Consider the following 19,200-nt stretch of genomic DNA (forward strand, 5'->3'; position numbering starts at 1 on the left):
GAAGCATTTGCATAATAATAACGAACAAATCATATGCTACAAATCGGATTAGCACCTGAAATCAAACAGTATAACTGTCTCGAGCTGTTTCCTCACCCGGTTGAATGGCGCATATTCCTGCGAAGCTTTAGGAAGGTGAGGACAGTGTTGGCAATCTGGGCGGGATGATTTCAGAGGCATCGCACCGTTTATTTGTCACAATCTACATCAGCAGCAGCTTAATTGATGATGCTGAGATCACTGTCCTTATCTTCCTCATTAACGTTTACAATCAACACCTAGAATAGTTTTAACTACAGTTTAATCAGCCATAGTTCCAAAACGGACATAAGCACTGATTGTAATTACAGTTTTTAGCTTATGCCCATCATCCAATAAAGAAAAGTTATTTTTTACATGGTGCTGAGACATCAGATGCCATGCGAACCCAGTATCCTCTATACAGGTTCTCCGCATACTCCTGTAAAGTCTCACTTGCCATCCAGACTCCTTTTGTTTTCTTTTGATTCAATTCCCTCCCATATCCTTCTCTACCCCCTCTATTTTCCGCTCAGTGTCAGGGCTCTCTCAGTAAATGACGGCCTAGGGAGCATGAGTGCTGCAATAGAGCAGTGTGTTTTAACTTTTTTTCTTGCTCTGACCTGTCTTCCAATACAATTTACTGTGGCATTACTCTGAGCTTTGGCCATTTTTTTCCTTCCACCCCACCTTCTTCTCTCTCCATTTCTGGCTTCTCTCTCAAAAGCTGGCTTCCTCACTGAAGGTGGAGCTGAGATAAAGTGAGCATTTCTTCTGAGAGTGTGTCTGTTTCTGCACCCTAATGCTCTTTTCTAGGCTTTTTATTCTGTGCTGTCTTACAACCTTTATGCAGACAAATGCAAAAAATGCAATGTATATTAAACAGTTTCACGATAGTTAATCGGCGTGGAAAAGCACATTTAATTGAGCTCATCAAGAAAAACACTTGAATTCTTATCCATTCAAGTAGAAGGGCAGAAAGGAGATGGCACTTTGTTTTTCCACTGATGTATTTATAACATCTCTCCTGGCAGATGAGCCAGTGAAAAGAAATCTTGTTTTCCATAACTCCCAGGTGAAATGTTGAAGGACTGATGGGAGAGGAGACACAGTAAAGAGAGCCATTTCAAAAACTAAGTAAGCAATTAGTGCAGAAAGCAGAAAGTTCAGTTAATGCGGGGAAAGGTAATGGGTGACAGTTATGCAAGAACTGTAGCAAAATAATTTATTTATCTAACACCAGAAAGATTATAACTGGACTCAATTTCCTACTGTTTCAGTTATAGAACCTTTCAAATTGTCCTTCCACACGATTTTCAATTTAGACCAACAAAAAAGGTCTCTAATTCAACCACACTCAGTGTTGGTTAGTTAGCAGATAATGGAACTGCTTTTGTTCCAAATCGTCATAACTCCCTAGAGCCCCATTGGCTGGGTGATACTCACCTGCAGGTGTCTGGCTAGTAATAATGCCCCTTATGAATGCAAAATTGTCAAGGGTGCATGTGTTGTTTTCCAAACTAACAGGACCCCTTCTCCATCATGTCAGAAATACTGGGGAAGAGAGGCTGAAAGACTCCAGAATGTGCCGCTGTTACGCCATGTTTGACATTTTTGTTCAGTTACGTTTGTATTTTTTCACGATGATTAAGAATGTCTTTATTAATTAACAATTATATTACAGCCAGGATATGAATACAAGTGAAAAATGATATTTCTTTATATATTTCTTTAGATATTTCTTTTTGTATACAGCTGTATAGATTCTGCTTACATATCATTCTGCAGGGTGTCATTAATGACATACTGGTCCTGTATAACACTCTGGATTTTGATGATTTGTTACAATTAATCAGCAGATTATCAAAAACACATTCCACGTATTGTAATTGCCATCATGAAGCATTAACATCCCTTTGAAAAGAGCAACTTCCCTGGTGCTAATGTAGCATTACCAGCCAACCACAGCTCCACCTTTCTGGACCATATGATGCCATTTATCAGTAATTGAAACTATTTGCAGTGCTATGTGTATCAGTTTCCAAGCTAAACGTTTCTCTCTGTTCTTAACAAGCCTTTATCAAAGCAAATTTATTCGTGCTCGCCCAGATCTTTTAACAGTTCAGCGACTTCTTACTGGTTCTCGGGAAACCTCAGTGTTTTTTCTTTCATGCATCTTGCACGTCATTGCACTGTTCCATGTTTTATTTAATTCTCCTTCATCCACATATTGCATGACAACTGAGTCTTGCTTACAAAAACAAAACAAAAAAATCCCTTTGGCTGTGATTGATACCTTTTTTGAAGTCAGAGGAAATAAAAGAAGCAAAAAAAAATTGAATAAAAGTCACTCAATTTTCATTTTACATAAGCTGTATAATGTGGATCACAGTTTATGTAAATAGAGATATATCTGGACAATGGAAAATAACAGAAAAGAAAGAACTGTGATAGAGAAGCCAACCTTTGGTCCTATTGATCTTGTTAACACAGAATTATACATGTTTAAAATGTGTGAAATCTGTTCAGCAGAGAAAGATTGATGTGATATTGCAGACTTGTTTCATCAAAAGTAAGCTGCTAGGACACTGTGGGAGCAGCTACTGGGAAAGATATGAGCAAACTGTCTGATTCGCAGGTATCTCAAACCCTTCTGTGATTGTAACATCTGTGCTATATTAACCAGAAATTGATCAGGCACTCATTTATGGGCAAAACCAAAAGTCTTACCTAAAAGACATCATCAGTTCAAAAGTGCATGCTGTCCGTGCTCAGCTTCTGCTAGTTTTGATTGATGTAATGAAAACCAGACACTCGCATAACCAGTAAGAACAACTGACCTGTGCTGGCATTTGCACCGCATGTCAGCTGGAACTAAGTAAAGCAAAGAGACAGGGATTGTAAAAAGGAGATAAAGACAGACAAGGCAAGAATATTGTGAGTGTAAAACAGTGAGGATGGGAAATAAGAGGGCAGAGAAATGAAGACAAATACGGGCAAAATGGAGAGTGAAGAAGGGTGACCGAGCAAAGTCGAAAAAGCTGAAGTGCAATAGAGCCAAGGCAAAGCGAAAGGACATTGAATATGGAGTGACATTTCATAGAGAGAGAATGGAAGCATGAAAGTGTGTAATAATGCCTGTCTGTGTCACTATACAATCTTTCAGAAAGTGTCACAGGCAAGCACGGGCACAAATTCTGCTCAAGCCCCTTCAAGGACTCGCGTGACAACAGAGTGAGTTTGCGTCAATGTAAAGTTGCGGTTACGTGTGTTATTTCCCTTTTTGTTGTAGAAATAATGAGTTTGCCATTGTTTTCTTCTCTTTTTCTAATCTAGATATACAGCCAGTGGGGAAATTATGGGTTGGTTATAGCTTGTATAATTTTAATACCACAGGCTATGCCATAAATTATTATAGTGTATCGAGGGCTTTATTAAAAGAGAGCGCACCAGTTCCAGCGCAGCACAGACCTTATGGATGTTAACACCACAAGCAATGCTATTCTTGATGAAAAAACACATTACATTACCTTATGTACTGTAATCCCATTCACTATGGTGCTAATATCAACTGAAAGGTTTGGTCATGGGACACACAACGCCTCTTGTCACCTATAAAAGAACATTTCAGTTTTCTTCTCTAGTTGACTCATAAGGCTGCGCGATATTTTATGTTGCTGTTTTGTTGATGTCACAACTAATCTACTGTGAATCAGACCTGAAATGTTTTGTACAATTACTACGTTTTTGGTATTTGCAGAAGCCACGTCTCTCTTATTAGAGTATTTAATTCAGTCATACTTTGTTTTTGTTGATGTAGATTAACAAACAATAATGAGCAAATTGCTAATCAAGAACATTTCTTCCCCTTCTTGAGTTCTGTTGCTCGTATTACCTGCAGTCAAAGAAATGTAATGGCTCATTTAATTATGCAAAAAGTATCACTAACGTGGCTGTGGGTTAAAGCTTTTCCTATCAAGGATCAAAAAATCAACGTGAATATTCATCATTGCTTTGCTGGTGATGTTAGCTAAATATTATTAGACTGCATTTCACCTTACTGGTCTTTTCAGTTGACTCTGTCTGTGGTCCTTTTTTTAGACGAGGATTAGTTTTAAAAATGAATTCCACCTGTTGCTGCTGTAACATTTAGCAGGAGCAAGAGCAAGAATGCACCTGCTGTCACAATTGTATCATATAATTACAGCTTTACTTGCCTTGAATCTTTTCTTTTTTTTTTACCCCCTCAGGCAGTATTCAAAACATCTCAAAAGCACACATCCAAAACAGAGACATAACATACAACATAATTATACGTCTTATAATTTAGCATCAGCAATTAACGCACAAGCTGCGTCAACATTTATTCTCTACACCAGTCATCTTGTTGAGGCATCCTTACAGATTTTTTGAGCGTCTGTAATTAGCAATCACAGATTCCCTGCATCTTCCTGCTGGATGCCATTGTCCCAGCCAAGCCTGGAGTGCAATCCCCTCCCTCATCAAACCTCTGCAGTAACGTGCTCTGCCATTGCTAACACTCTGTATAAATGCGTGTTTTTGCATGTCTTTCTCTTCAGTGATTATTTAATCTTAGCAACTTGTAGCAAGCATAATATTGAAGCAAAAAGAAGCAACAGCCAGAGTGAAGACTTGAGAAATGCATGAGCATTCAATGAAAGTTAATGGTCAGCTTTGTGTACAGCAGGGAATCAGCAAGAAGGAGCCAGAGTGTTGTTTAGAGACCGGATCGGGCATTGTGCATTCGTTGCCTGTTGTCATTATCAGACTTTATATTATATATAGACACACACACACAAAAAATATGTTTTGCAAGTTATGGGCAAAGACTGCAATACCATCACTGCACTTTGGGAGCCAATTACAGGGAGGGATGAGATACAGTTCCTGTCTTGAGCTGACGAGCCATACTGACCGCATAAAATGAACAGCTTAACATTGTTATTGGATTTAAACAACATTTTTTTCAGAAAATGAATTAAAATCTTAAACAACTATTCTATGCATATGTATGTATCTTTGCAAGAGCTTTGTGTGGTGTGCAGATAAGTATAAAATAATAAAAGGGATCAAATTGGAGCTTTGGGACTTGTAGACAAAGCACTAAATGCGGCTATGTCTTTCAAACATTTTTTTTTATCCTGCAAACTTTGGCCATTTTTCAGACCAAAGTACACAGTGGATATACACAGACACAGCCGAAACTGTCCGGACTCATACATCTCACTGAAACAAAATTCTTCCAAAAAAAGTTGGAAACAAAAAGCTCCTTTGTCTTGCGTGCCTGCATGCTGCTGGTCTGTCATAGAATAAAACAAGCTGTGAAAAGAGCTGAATACTTTCTTATTGTGGGGACATCTAAAATTGCTTGGACAAAATTATCGCTACCCCGGTGATAAGAGGATTTGTTGTGATATTTACTGTGATATTAAACCAGACTCTCGCTTTCAATTACGGTAGAATCTTATCGTCAATCATTCTGCATATTTAAATGAGAAGGGAACCCACTGTGTTGCTTAGTGTCATTTTGTGCACCACCATGAATGTGGACAACAGAGAGAACTTAAGGAAATTCTGTGTCTGTGATGAAATTGTTTTCCATTTCTCTTCTTGCCTGGGTGATATTGCTTCGGATCCAACTTCTCAATTTATGCAAAGCATTTTTCAATGTCATGTACTACCCTCTTTGTCAGCCTTCTTGCTAACCTTCAGATTTGAAGCCGAGAAAGCCCCGGTTTTTCTTAGAAAAACAATTTAACTTCTGACAGTTTCACTTAGATCTGATGCCACGTTTCCCACTGTCACTGTGCTGTTATACGATTTTCTGCCTGAAACTTTCAGCACAGTCATATTTATAACAGCTAAGCAAATCTTTGAGTACTCTTTGAGCTTGCTTGTGCTTTACTGGAATCAATACAGCTCAAGAAAATCCAACCCTTTGAGCAAAGGAGGTAATATGGCCAGTGGCAAATATTTGCTTAAATGTGAATCCTGCAATGGAAATGTTGCTGAAATATTTTACATAATTAAGATTTTTCTTTATTTACAAATCTTCTGCTACTTTGCAGGCTTACAGTAAATTGATGGTATTCCAATGTGGGCTAAATAATAATAGATTTTAACATTGCACTTCTAAGAATATAAAATTGAGAGTTATCAAAAAAGGGTCAAGTGTTGAAGACCTTCCATTGTTCCCAAAGTGATCCATCCAAGTCCCACAAAGTCTTTTGTATGAGGTTTCACACCATGAAAGAGAAATGAAACCATTATTAAGGAGATCTATATTTTACTTTAAAACCCTTTAAAATCTTTTTTGTCTAGTGTAAACGTTATGCAGTGTGCTCTTGCACATGGTGCTGTCAGACACTCTCTAGAGCTCTGTATCCAAGCATCCCAATTCCTCCCATCAGCCCCTGAGAGGTCATTATGGTAACCGTAGAGATGTGGAGGTGGTGTTCTCCGGTGAGGTCTGGGAGGCTGTAATTGGTCCCGTCTTGTGGATGTCTTTGAGCTCTTCAGCAGAACAGCCATGCATTACTGCTGGGACAGCAGAGCCCAGACCACGACACAGTCTCTGGCTGGGAGGAAAATGGTTACTCATCGTTCTAAACTTTTGTTCTTAAACAGTCCCAAAACTGTAACAACACTGCACTCGTCATATTCAAATATTAAAGTAGGTAGTCACAACATGATAGACATCATCTCTCCAGAAATCATTTTATCCAATTCAACTCAGTTTTATTTGTGTAGCGCCAAATCACAACAGTTGCCTTAAGGCACTTTATATTGTGAGGTAAAAACCCCACGGTAATAGGGAGAAAACCCCAAAAATCAGATCACCCCCTGTGAGCAAGGACTTGGAACATAAAGAACCAGGCTCAGGAAGCAGCAGCCATCTGCCACGACGGGTTTGGGCAGACACGAAAAAAGACTCTGTCTGGAAGAGAGCCAGAGATTAATAATAACTAATAATGAAATGCAAAGTGGTGTATAAACAGAGAGTTTTGCTAAGCTCTGAACCTGACTATCAGTAGCACTGTGTGCTAAATCACAGCTCACAGCAAATTATAGATGTGATTGAAAGTAAAGTCGGCGCCTTACTTATGTTTTATGTTTTAAAAGTAAAAAAAAAAAAAAGTTATTTTTTTAATTTTTTAATTTTTATTTTTTGCCTGTCCCATTTGGTTCTTTTGCCGTCACAATTGTTGTCTGAAGACCAACAAGGATACCCAATGGATTTATTTTGCCAAATGGATCATCGTGGCATTGCCGTATTGGTCCATTTGATCGACCTTTGTTTTTATTATTTATTTTATTTTATTTTCAGTTTTTACAGACGGGACAGACATGAGTGAGGGATAGGAAAGTGAGAAAGAAAGAGGAAGGAAAAGAAAAACAGAAGGGGAGAGGGACAGTGAGAAAGGGGAAAAAATAAATAAATAAATAAAATAAAATCTCCTGGATCACCTGTTGAGAGAGAAAGAATAGAAAACAAGCAAAAAAACCAAAGCAACATACTAAACACAACACCATCACATTAATCTAGCTAAGTGTAAACAGCAGTAAATACTAAATATTCAATGTTGTTGTGCAGCACGCAGGACAGACAACGCACAATGTGCTTTGAAGTAGTAGCCAAGAAAGGTGTAATTTAAGTCTACGAACAGTGAACACCCATGTGCACACCTGTGTGGATCAGCGCGCTTGTATTCAAATGGTTTCCACATGTAATGGTCTGCAAGAGGATGTAGAGAGCCATAGCCCCGTCCAAAAAAAAAAAGTTATTTTTCAAATAAGTGTGAAAACAAATGAGCCTAAATTAGGAGCATCTGTCAAATGTAAAAATGGTAAAATTGTGCTCATTATAACTGCGCGAAATTGAAGCATTCTACTGTATAAACAGAAAATTAATAGATAAGAAAGTTGTGATGTAAGTAGGTGATCTCTTCAGATGTCAGGAACCTTCACAGTAAAACAATGCTGAAACCGTGTTAGATGAAAGAAACAGAAAACCAAAAAAATGAAGGTAGATGAGCTTTAATATTTGCTGTGGAATAAAACGTCCATGGCCCAGATGAACAAGGGAGGCAAAACTTTAGCCAAAGAAATCTGTAATTCAAATGAAAAGATATTCAACTCCAATCGGAGCACAGCGAGACCCCAGTTCGCTGAGTGGGCGTGTGCATCTACGCTGCATACTTATTCTTCAGCTGTACTCTTTACTCCACTGAAAGAAAACAAAACTTGCATGACTAATTTTTACAGTACATCTGGCACAGCCCTCCCTCCTGTCTCGTCTGCTCTAGTTATGCAGCTGGTTAGTAGGGGTGCAACGATACACAAAATTCACGGTTCGGTTCGGTTCGATACTTTGGTGTCACGGTTCGATATTTTTTCGATACAAAAAAAATGTTCATGCCTTTTTAATTTGTCATTTATTAAAATTATAAATATATATTTTAACTCAAAAGTACAGTTTTTAAATTTAACCCTAACCCTTGTGCGTGTTTTTTATTTTGACAGCGAATGCGCACCTGCGGACCACTTATGTGCAGCCCTGGTTATTTAGCTCGTCATATTGCAGCCACAGAAATTCTTTTGTCCATGAAACCATAAAGCTGCACTTTCTTTTTGCCGTATAGTCTGATTTGTCATAACTTCTCCGTTTTGTGGTAAGCTTTTCTTTGGCTGTCACTTCTTCACCCTGACCTGTCTTATTTGGCTCAGCAGAACTAAAATATATATCTGTCTGTGAAGGTTCTCAATCATCCAGGTCATCGTAGTCAAATATAAATCCTGCTGCTTTTACACACGTACTCACATAAGCTCAGCGATTCTCTGCGCGATCAACCTCTCACATGTTTAAGTTGCGGGAGATTTCACTTGTCATGTTTGCATAGTAAGCTAACAATTAATAAGACGATGTCAGAGGAATTGGTGCGCAAATTATCATCACTCACAGATCAGTGCTGTCGCTCTCTATACACAGTTCGCGCGATTGCAAAGTGAAAGCAAAAAAACAAGCGCAAATTCAAACGCGATTTCAATATGTCACATATTGACAGTGGCTCACCGATGCCAATGACATAATTACCCAGCTACATTTCTGAAAGAATGCAAAAGCATTGACATATATTTTTCCTACAATAGCCCGACGGGCAGGGCAGAGATAGATTTTGGTACCCCGACTGAAAAAAATCGCTAGCTCCAGGACGTTGGGCTAGCGATATTGCGAGCCCTGTATCTGATTGAGGAATCACTCATCTTTGGAAAAGAGAGTTTATTACAGAGAAATGTCTCTTTCCAAAATAAAAGCTATACTATCCGCTTCTTCTGGGCTATATTCTCAGCAGCATATTAAACATATATAAGGAGAATCATGTGCTAACAGCTGTCTAAATGACTCGGCTAAAGTTAGTAGCATGCTTGCTTGTTTTTTTTCTGCTTCCACTTGTCTTTGCACTAGGATGATGTCGGCGTAAATGTGCAGTCATATTCGTTGTGTTCCCACTAGTGCTTTCAGGTTAATCTCGTTGAAATGACCTTAACGCCACAACACGGCAAATCTCCGTTAACGAGCTACCGCCGATCGCCCCGTGCATGGGGCTAGACGGCCAACACGTTAACGAGCTAACTGCGCTAACACACTAGTTCCCACCCATGTAATTAAGCATTGCATGGCACATCCAACATACTGTTTTACTTTAGTCCATGACTGCTTACCTTCAGGGTCATACGCCACATGAAAACCAAAATAATTCCAAACGCCAGATCTGAATGAGGGTGGGGGAGGTCCATGTTGTAAGGAGAGCTTAACTTCTGTCTCGCTAGCTTGCCCTGCGCTCTTCCTTCTGACGATGCTGTCTGTGTTGAGCGCTCAGTGAATCTGCGTTCGACTACTCCGCCTAGGCTGCACTGTCGACCCTAGGCGGAGTAGTCAAACGCAGATTCACTGAGTGCTCAACACAGACAGCATAGTCAGAAGGAAAGTTGATAAAATAAATTACAAATTTTGTATTGTTCGATACATATGCGTACCGAACCGAAAGCACTGTATCGAACGGTTCAATATCGATACGAATATCGTTGCACCCCTACTGGTTAGTACAATCTCTAACATGCTGTTGACTTCTGCAGAAATGCGTTGTTTGCTCTTTTGAGATTAATACCATACTGATAATTTCATATTTGCTAAATGGTTCTTACAGCCATGATTTCAGGACATCATTCAGTTGGACAGCTAATGCTTTCCTTGTATTGATTATAATGCCCGGGAGCCCTGGCTGGAAAATATGAAGTGTCAAGTACTCATTAATTCTAGACACGACTTGGCAAACATCATTGACTCATTCCATTACACAAAGTCCACATATAATTGACCTTGTGGCTCATTGCTTCTCAGTTGAAAGTTCTGGTTTTCAGCTGTGAAAAAATTATTATTGTAGTTTGTCCAAGTAGGAAGGTTTTCAGATGGCCTTATCTTTGTAGCAGGATCTTGCCCCTGTGTGAAAGGTTTTGCCGGATGCTCGTTTTATGCCTTCTTAAAGATAAAGCGTAAAGTAGGAGTTTTGATGATATGAAAAGCCTGAAGCATTTCAAACCGTGTTTATTCATATGCATTTACATCAAAGGCCTTTTTGTGTTTATCATAATTTCGCTTGGCATTTTCTGCAAAACTTTCCAGAACAGAGGGCTGAAATAGAAAAAGAGAGAGGGAAAATAATTGGAAGACAGAAAAAGTGATGGTTATTTCCTTTTATGTAGTAATATAAAGAGACCTTCATTTGTAGCTTTATCATTTTGCTTAGGATTCGCAAATTCTGTCTGCTTAAAGAGCTTTATATGTTTATCTTTCACTCCATGAGAGTGCAGTACACGGACATGTTGGTGGAATACGTCTGTCAGGTTTCACATGACATTGCCAATCCTTGTGGCTTGCTACTGTACAGTTTACACATGTCAACCATAAGCTGTTTCTTTGAATCGAACATGTTCTTCAGACATGTTCTTGCCACCTCAGTGACAAGCCTTTTGTCAGAGTGTCTCTCAGGAGAAAAAACCTCCCAACATTGATGGTACAAATCTTCACAGTGCACAAGCATAGTTTGGCATTCATAGGAACCCCATGTACCTACAGATGGCTTAATGATTTGCTCAAAATACCAGCAGCCACGGTCACAGTACTTGGTGTTGTTATTATGCTAACATGATGTTCAAGTTCTTTTCCATAACTGTGCTTTTCATTCAAAAACTATATTAGAGTATCTGACATTTTATACCGGCACACATACACGCAGATATTGCGATGCATTCATAATCCATTTCTGAGTTGATTACAGTCACTGAGTGATACTCCAAATATGGATGTAATTATTTGGTATGTATTTCCATCATCGCTCTATTTCTAGACCACTGAAATATTTGGCAACCTATTTTTATACTACGACCGTGTTGTATAAAAGCCTCCTATTGACACCCGTTGCTGTTAGAAATCAAAATGTAGTTTTTTTGTTTGTTTGTTTTTAACTAAAATGAACCAGTAAATTTAAAGGATTTCTACTAATGTTAACCATTGGCTATTTCTCATTGGTCTTATTATGGGTGTGTTTTGCAGGGGAGCTGTACATCGGTGGCGTGACAAAGAGCATGTACAGCAATCTGCCCAAACTGATTGCATCTCGGGACGGGTACCAGGGCTGTCTGGCCTCTGTGGACCTGAATGGGAGACTCCCTGACCTGATCGCAGATGCCCTCCACAGGGTGGGCCAGGTGGAACGAGGTTGCGATGGTAAGTAGAAGCAGCAGCTGTCATATACTGAGCTTAATATGCAATTAAACTGTTTAAAGATAAGAAATCACTCAATCAATCATTAAATCTTACCTGTGAGTCACTAGGGGGAAATCAAATGGCAATGATTACCATCTAGTGTAGAATACACTTGTCTTAATATTAATAAGAGTCATTTCATTCAGTGAATGCCAGCTGGTCAACAGTTTCTCACTTTACATATTGACTGCAATTATGAGGAAACGATTCGGAAGTTGAGTTTGTTGTTTTGGGACATGAGTAAAAATCTTATTTCTAATAGTAACTCTGCCTTCTTAAAGTTTCATTGTGACCTGCTTTAACATAAGCCTGCTTCTTTAGCTAAGCGACCATTTAAGACACTGAAGTATAGTAACCGAGTCCATTTTCCATATACTTTATTCCCTAATATCGCCAATGGCCACGCCCAATTCTCTGAGCTCGGGACAGTTCTTACAGTCTGTCCTCTGTATATCCTCTCTATTGCACTATAAAACCTGCATGAGGGAAGCACCTCTCCCCTCTAATGTTATTGTCAGTGTGGCAAATCTCAGCAGTGCTCCACCCTTGCTGGCTTTTGCTTCATCAATCTTGCATTTGTCATGTTTTTACCTCTGCTGCGCGGGGCTGGCCACCATGTCTCAGGCTGCATGGCTATGGTGTGGGGTAGTTAATCCTGAGTATAACAGTAGATTTTGGCTATAGCATTTCCCCTTCCACACACCCCACCCTTAACTCCCCTCCACCACGTCTCAATGGCATACAGAACGTTGGAGAGCACAGACTTGATTTCCCTGAGGACCGCATTGGCCGACTAGATGCAGTAGTGATCCAGCTTTTTCTCCCCCCCCCCCCCCCCCCCCCCCCCTTCTCTTGCTCCCTAACGCTGCTACTTCTGCCAGCCAGCCTTATTACCTGCCTACAGTTATACACCACAATTACTTCGCTCCAAACAGAGTTTAAAACTGCATTAAGCTATCATATTGAATCCCGCAGGCACCAGAAATGGATGCTAATATTAGTTAATGATTTGATGTGCCAGGGATTTGAGCAGTAGTAATTGACCAGTTTTGGAACGGTGGACTCTTTTGACAAATATTAGTATATCTAGTCCTGGGGCTGTTGCAAAACCATGTTTTCCCTTGTTGATATTGCAGGAATAGATCAAAAACTATTCTGACTGGTGATCTAATTTAACTATAATCACTTTCAGAATATTTTCCCCGAACCATATACCAGAGAGGAAGCGCTGTTTACAGTGGGGCAAAAAAGTATTTAGTCAGCCACCGATTGTGCAAGTTCCCCCACTTAAAATGATGACAGAGGTCAGTAATTTGCACCAGAGGTACACTTCAACTGTGAGAGACAGAATGTGAAAAAAAAATCCATGAATCCACATGGTAGGATTTGTAAAGAATTTATTCGTAAATCAGGGTGGAAAATAAGTATTTGGTCAATAACAAAAATACAACTCAATACTTTGTAACATAACCTTTGTTGGCAATAACAGAGGTCAAACGTTTACTATAGGTCTTTACCAGGTTTGCACACACAGTAGCTGGTATTTTGGCCCATTCCTCCATGCAGATCTTCTCGAGAGCAGTGATGTTTTGGGGCTGTCGCCGAGCAACACGGACTTTCAACTCCCACCACAGATTTTCTATGGGGTTGAGGTCTGGAGACTGGCTAGGCCACTCCAGGACTTTCAAATGCTTCTTACGGAGCCACTCCTTTGTTGCCCGGGTGGTGTGTTTTGGATCATTGTCATGTTGGAAGACCCAGCCTCGTTTCATCTTCAAAGTTCTCACTGATGGAAGGAGGTTTTGGCTCAAAATCTCACGATACATGGCCCCATTCATTCTGTCCTTAACACGGATCAGTCGTCCTGTCCCCTTGGCAGAAAAACAGCCCCATAGCATGATGTTTCCACCCCCATGCTTCACAGTAGGTATGGTGTTCTTGGGATGCAACTCAGTATTCGTCTTCCTCCAAACACGACGAGTTGAGTTTATACCAAAAAGTTCTACTTTGGTTTCATCTGACCACATGACATTCTCCCAATCCTCTGCTGTATCATCCATGTGCTCTCTGGCAAACTTCAGACGGGCCTGGACATGCACTGGCTTCAGCAGCGGAACACGTCTGGCACTGCGGGATTTGATTCCCTGCCGTTGTAGTGTGTTACTGATGGTGACCTTTGTTACTTTGGTCCCAGCTCTCTGCAGGTCATTCACCAGGTCCCCCCGTGTGGTTCTGGGATCTTTGCTCACCGTTCTCATGATCATTTTGACCCCACGGGATGAGATCTTGCGTGGAGCCCCAGATCGAGGGAGATTATCAGTGGTCTTGTATGTCTTCCATTTTCTGATGATTGCTCCCACAGTTGATTTTTTCACACCAAGCTGCTTGCCTATTGTAGATTCACTCTTCCCAGTCTGGTGCAGGTCTACAATACTTTTCCTGGTGTCCTTCGAAAGCTCTTTGGTCTTGGCCATGGCGGAGTTTGGAGTCTGACTGTTTGAGGCTGTGGACAGGTGTCTTTTATACAGATGATGAGTTCAAACAGGTGCCATTCATACAGGTAACGAGTGGGGGACAGAAAAGCTTCTTACAGAAGACGTTACAGGTCTGTGAGAGCCAGAGATTTTCCTTGTTTGAGGTGACCAAATACTTATTTTCCACCCTAATTTACGAATTAATTCTTTACAAATCCTACCATGTGAATTCATGGATTTTTTTTTCACATTCTGTCTCTCACAGTTGAAGTGTACCTCTGGTGCAAATTACTGACCTCTGTCATCATTTTAAGTGGGGGAACTTGCACAATCGGTGGCTGACTAAATACTTTTTTGCTCCACTGTACATGATTGATCTGTTGGTAGGTTCGATCTTTAAAATGCTGGGTTTCAAAAGAAAAAGCAAGACCGCTGAAGGTGACTTTTTTAGATGTATTATTTTCCTGGATGTGGATCACTGCCAGGGTCCGCACCAACCTGGTTCTTAGGTCATTGTTAGCTTGTGGACTGGGGATACAGAGTGGTCAGAGGTGGCTGCTGGTCTAGTCTCTCCAGAGATAAGGCCAGACAAAGGCTAGAACATTGAGCTTTCTCTTGTAACTGCATACTGACTCAGCGGATCACAACAACAAAAAACAAGATGAGGGGAGGAAGTGAAGGAGACTGAAGTCAAGGTACAAAAGCACTGTTGCTTATTCATTGTAGCTCAAGACAGGAGAAATAAGCAAAAAATGGGCAGTCTATGTCCAAGATAAATACAAAATGCTTTCAATTTACATTTTCTAATCATGCAAAATAAATAAGTAAATAATTTTAAAAAAGCATGTAATCTACATAATAATTTTTGCAAGGATTAGTGAAATATTTGCTTAAGAAACTCAATTAAGCACACTATTAGTACGTAGGCAGATGTTCAAGTTGTAACCAAGCTGCTAATCGAGCACCCGGTTGTCAACAGCAAGGTAATGGAGATATGTGCTCAGTTGCTTTTTACCTTTTCTTGAACATTTGGAGCAAACATGACAGATGAGAGTCTTATGCTCCAACAAGTTTAAGGCACCTAATAGCATGTTCTCATGAGCTCTCAGGAAGAAATGCAAAGATAACGTGAGTAATATAAAGGAAGAATGAACAAATCATTTAATGGCTTTTGCTTATGACAATATATTCTATTAGCTCCTTAAGGGAAGTTTTAATCAGTAAATAAGGACATAGTTAACACAGAAAGTGGACAATTTAAAACAATTCAATTTAATTCACTTTGAGTCATATATGGGACTTTATATTTAAGGCGAAGATCTTACAATAATATCAGATGACCTCCTATGAGCAAGCACTTAGCGACAGTGGGAAGGAAAAACTCCCCTTTGATAGGAGGAAACCAGGAAGAACCAGGTTTAGGGAGGGGCAGCCATCTGCTGTGATTGGTTGGTGAGGGGAGAAAGACATGCTGTGGAGGATTATTAAAAACTAATGATTAAATGCAAACTGGCATATAAACAACACAAAATAAAACATTTCATTTTTATAAGTTTGGAGCACGCGGGTGGGGGTGGGGGGGGGGGGGGGTAGGGTGTCTTAATTGGACCACTTGTAAATGGCACAGTGAGATGTCTGTTTATCTTTGTGGAAACAAATTAGTCTGGCACTGAACCATGGTTCTTTAAAAATGTCTGTGTTTAATTGAGATTTTAATGAGAAACCCCACCAACACAACAGCCACCACACACATTTATTTTTAGAACCATTGTTTTCCTAACATGTGATCTGTATCCTAATCTTATAACAGTAGTTCATTGTTATTTTCTTTTGCCTTCTAGCATTATCATTTTACCATTACCATCTTTATTTTGAGAACAAGTAGTCAAAATCTATTTTTCTTGGAAAGTCGTGTCTTCTTCCATTTCAGTCAGTCAGCAAAGGCAAAACACTTGTTGAATCTTGCCAGCTGATGTGACAGTGCACTGTTGGGTCAATAGTGTGTGTAATCCACAGTGGAAAAGTCACGAATTGCTAAATGGAGCTTTAAAAATTGTCCTTTGCTCTCATTATCCAGAGTGCATGATCGTTTGCTTCTGCCTTTTGGTCTTAGAAATATTTAATTTTGAATGAGATTGAACAAAAAATGTGATGGCGTATGTTTTGGTTTTGTCTTCAGGACCCAGTACCACCTGTACGGAGGAGTCCTGCTACCATCAGGGGGTGTGTCTCCAGCAATGGGAGGGCTTCACCTGCGATTGCAGCATGACGTCCTATGGAGGCTCATTTTGCAACGACCGTAAGTCAAAGTTTTTGTTTTAATTGTTTAAAAATGGTTAGTAGGTGTGTGAGTGCAGTGAGTCAGGCGGTGGAAACATATTCAGTGGTGGTTAGCTGTTGTTTAGTGGTTTAAAGTTAAAGCTCCACAGGCAACGTTGTAAGTCTGCTTTCAGAGTGTCAGTGAAAGAGATCTGTATTGTATTAATAAAGTGATTGGTGAGCATTCTCCAATTGATAATTTAATTTTTTGCATGAATCTTCAAGCCGTCATTTAGTAGATGGATGTTCTTGTGCTGCATTTCTACATACATGAACACATCCTCACAGATCCGGTGTCTCAGTTTGGAACTAAAAAATGTTTTTGTAAATTAGCTGCAGAGCTTGTTAACATTTGACTGCTAACAATTAAAATATCTAAACATTAGCTAATAATAATGACTTTAATTGGATAATTATAATTATTAGCTAATGTTAGGATATTTTAATTGTGAACAGTCAAATGTTAACAAGCTCTACAGCTTGCATAAACATTGTTTAACAAGGTAAAGTCATTATCGCACTTCAGTAGGGCCACACAGATTGGACTCATTCATTACTCTTCAGATGGTGATGGTACTGTCTTGTTATTCAGAGTAAAATCCTGTACAACTCTAACTTCACCATGAAATTTACCATGAGTGCTAACACATGCTGTGAGGAGAAACAGTGATCTAAGTCCCATGTACCTGCCACATAGCCCCCTGCTGGGTGGCTGGAAGCTGGGGAGTGAAAGAAAAAAGGTAGAGAACAGCGAGACACAGGTTAGTCACTTATGTGGTTTTTAGGTCAATGCTTTTCATTCTTTTTTCCTCTCGTACGTTTGTAATATTATAATCTGGTTGTGGCTAAGGCATTCACTGGGGGTGAAGTAGCTGTGCACCCTATAATTAAGTGTGAACTAGCTTCACTGAAGTGTGGAAATGACTTCATAAATATCCAGATGTCTGATGGGGAAGGTTTTATTATAAGCTATAAGAAACCTGACTGTGAGGTTTGATTTGTCATTGTTCTGGATTTAGTGTAGAAATATGCATTATGTTGTTAACTGTTAAAGCTAAGTTATGAAGCTAATTTTATACCTTTTTTAAAAAAATAAATAAATATTGCATTGTTTAAGAATCCTGTCTGTAGCAGTGTGCTGCTTGGTAACTTGGAGCGTATGTACAATTAGCATCCAGCACTCTTCACAGGCTTGATGTAAGCAAGGGCACAAGTAGGGTGACAGGCTAATAGACTTGTTTGCACAAGTCTTTGTTTGCTCATGAAGTGGTGGGTTAAGAAGTACCAGCCTCAGCTTCTTTGCTGTTTCTTTTCTTTTGTTAAACCAATCCATGTTTTATTTGAGAAAGACTTCATTTTTGTTGTGTGCTTTTTCCCTCGTTATATTGGCTGCTGGGTTAGCTATACAGAATATGACCGGGCATGATAGTAAGGAGCTGATTAGCAAGGTGTTCTTTTGGTTCCTGGAACTCTCAAGCAAGGAGGAGAAGGTGATAACTGTTTTGTCGGCATGACAGCTATGCCGAGATAAGCAGAGATCCTTCGCTGCTTGGGAGGGGAGAGCAAATGATAGAAAAGGGGAAAGGAGGCTTATTCCTGTGCTCGAGTTGTTGCCTGTGGGGCGCGTTAGCAGCTTTACTGTGCTGCTTTCGAACATGACAGGTAGAAATATAAGGAACCAGTGAGTATACCAACATGTGCTCTGTAGAAGAATCTGGAAGATGTGTCTGTTTTGTGAGAATGTATAGAATGGAGGACAGGACTTCACCAGCAGCCCGATCAAATCTATTGTGTAACTGCAGAGAAAAAAACGAAGCATCTATGTAGAACAAGTTTGAGTCTGCAGTGCAGAAAAGTCTTATTAAGGATTCAGCTTTAAATCAAGCTGTGAAAATCTCAGACATGTAAGACTGTAAACACTGACATGGGCCTTTCGTCTTTTTTTTGTTTATAAAAGTGCAATTTTACAGATCTGTTGGCTGCTGGTTAAAGTTCTCTCACAACTTGCTGCAAATGATATGATGCGTTTTCAGTGAGGGGCTGACATACTAGTGTAAGATTCATAATATTCATTCATAACAGCTTAAAAAAAAACTGTTGGCATCACAAATTTGTTGGTGACACAACAATGGGCTAGTTTTCACATGTCAGCATAGCTAATTAAAATTAAACTGAAAAACATTAAGGCCCTATCAGTATTTTTTTCTTGTAAGATGATACATTGAAGAACTGTTAAACAGTCTGGAATAATCAGCACAATAATCATCAACTAAGCTGATGTCGACTGACACATTATTCCAAATGTCTAACACAGCAGTATGTCAGCCTCTTCCAGGTTTTCATGCATTGCTGTAGCTTGTTTTTGTTGTAGCCTGTCCTTTCTCCCCCGACAACAGCGCCGCATCTTTTGACCTGACCTTCTGCTGTCATTACCGTCTGCTTGAAACTATGAAAATCAAATTTCATCTCCTGACTTTGAGAGCTCACACTAACTTGAGCTTTTGGCTTCTTGGCTTCTGATCTTAACGTTCTTCTCTTCAT

At 39.7% G+C, this 19,200-nt stretch overlaps 1 protein-coding gene across 1 annotated transcript in view; it reads left to right on the plus strand.

The window, feature by feature from the left end:
- nrxn2b (neurexin 2b) overlaps positions 1-19,200 on the plus strand; it is a 649,237-nt gene that overhangs the window by 331,081 nt on the left and 298,956 nt on the right. The window contains exons 15-16 of the mRNA XM_085349739.1: positions 11,654-11,827; positions 16,520-16,639. Of these exons, the coding sequence (XP_085205865.1) occupies positions 11,654-11,827; positions 16,520-16,639 (294 nt within the window). The remainder of the gene's footprint in view (positions 1-11,653; positions 11,828-16,519; positions 16,640-19,200) is intronic.

This window comes from Diplotaxodon limnothrissa, linkage group LG3, assembly GCF_057381915.1.
Source record: "Diplotaxodon limnothrissa isolate DT_005_m linkage group LG3, D_limnothrissa_male_GT1.1, whole genome shotgun sequence".
Classification (NCBI taxonomy): Eukaryota; Metazoa; Chordata; class Actinopteri; order Cichliformes; family Cichlidae; genus Diplotaxodon; species Diplotaxodon limnothrissa.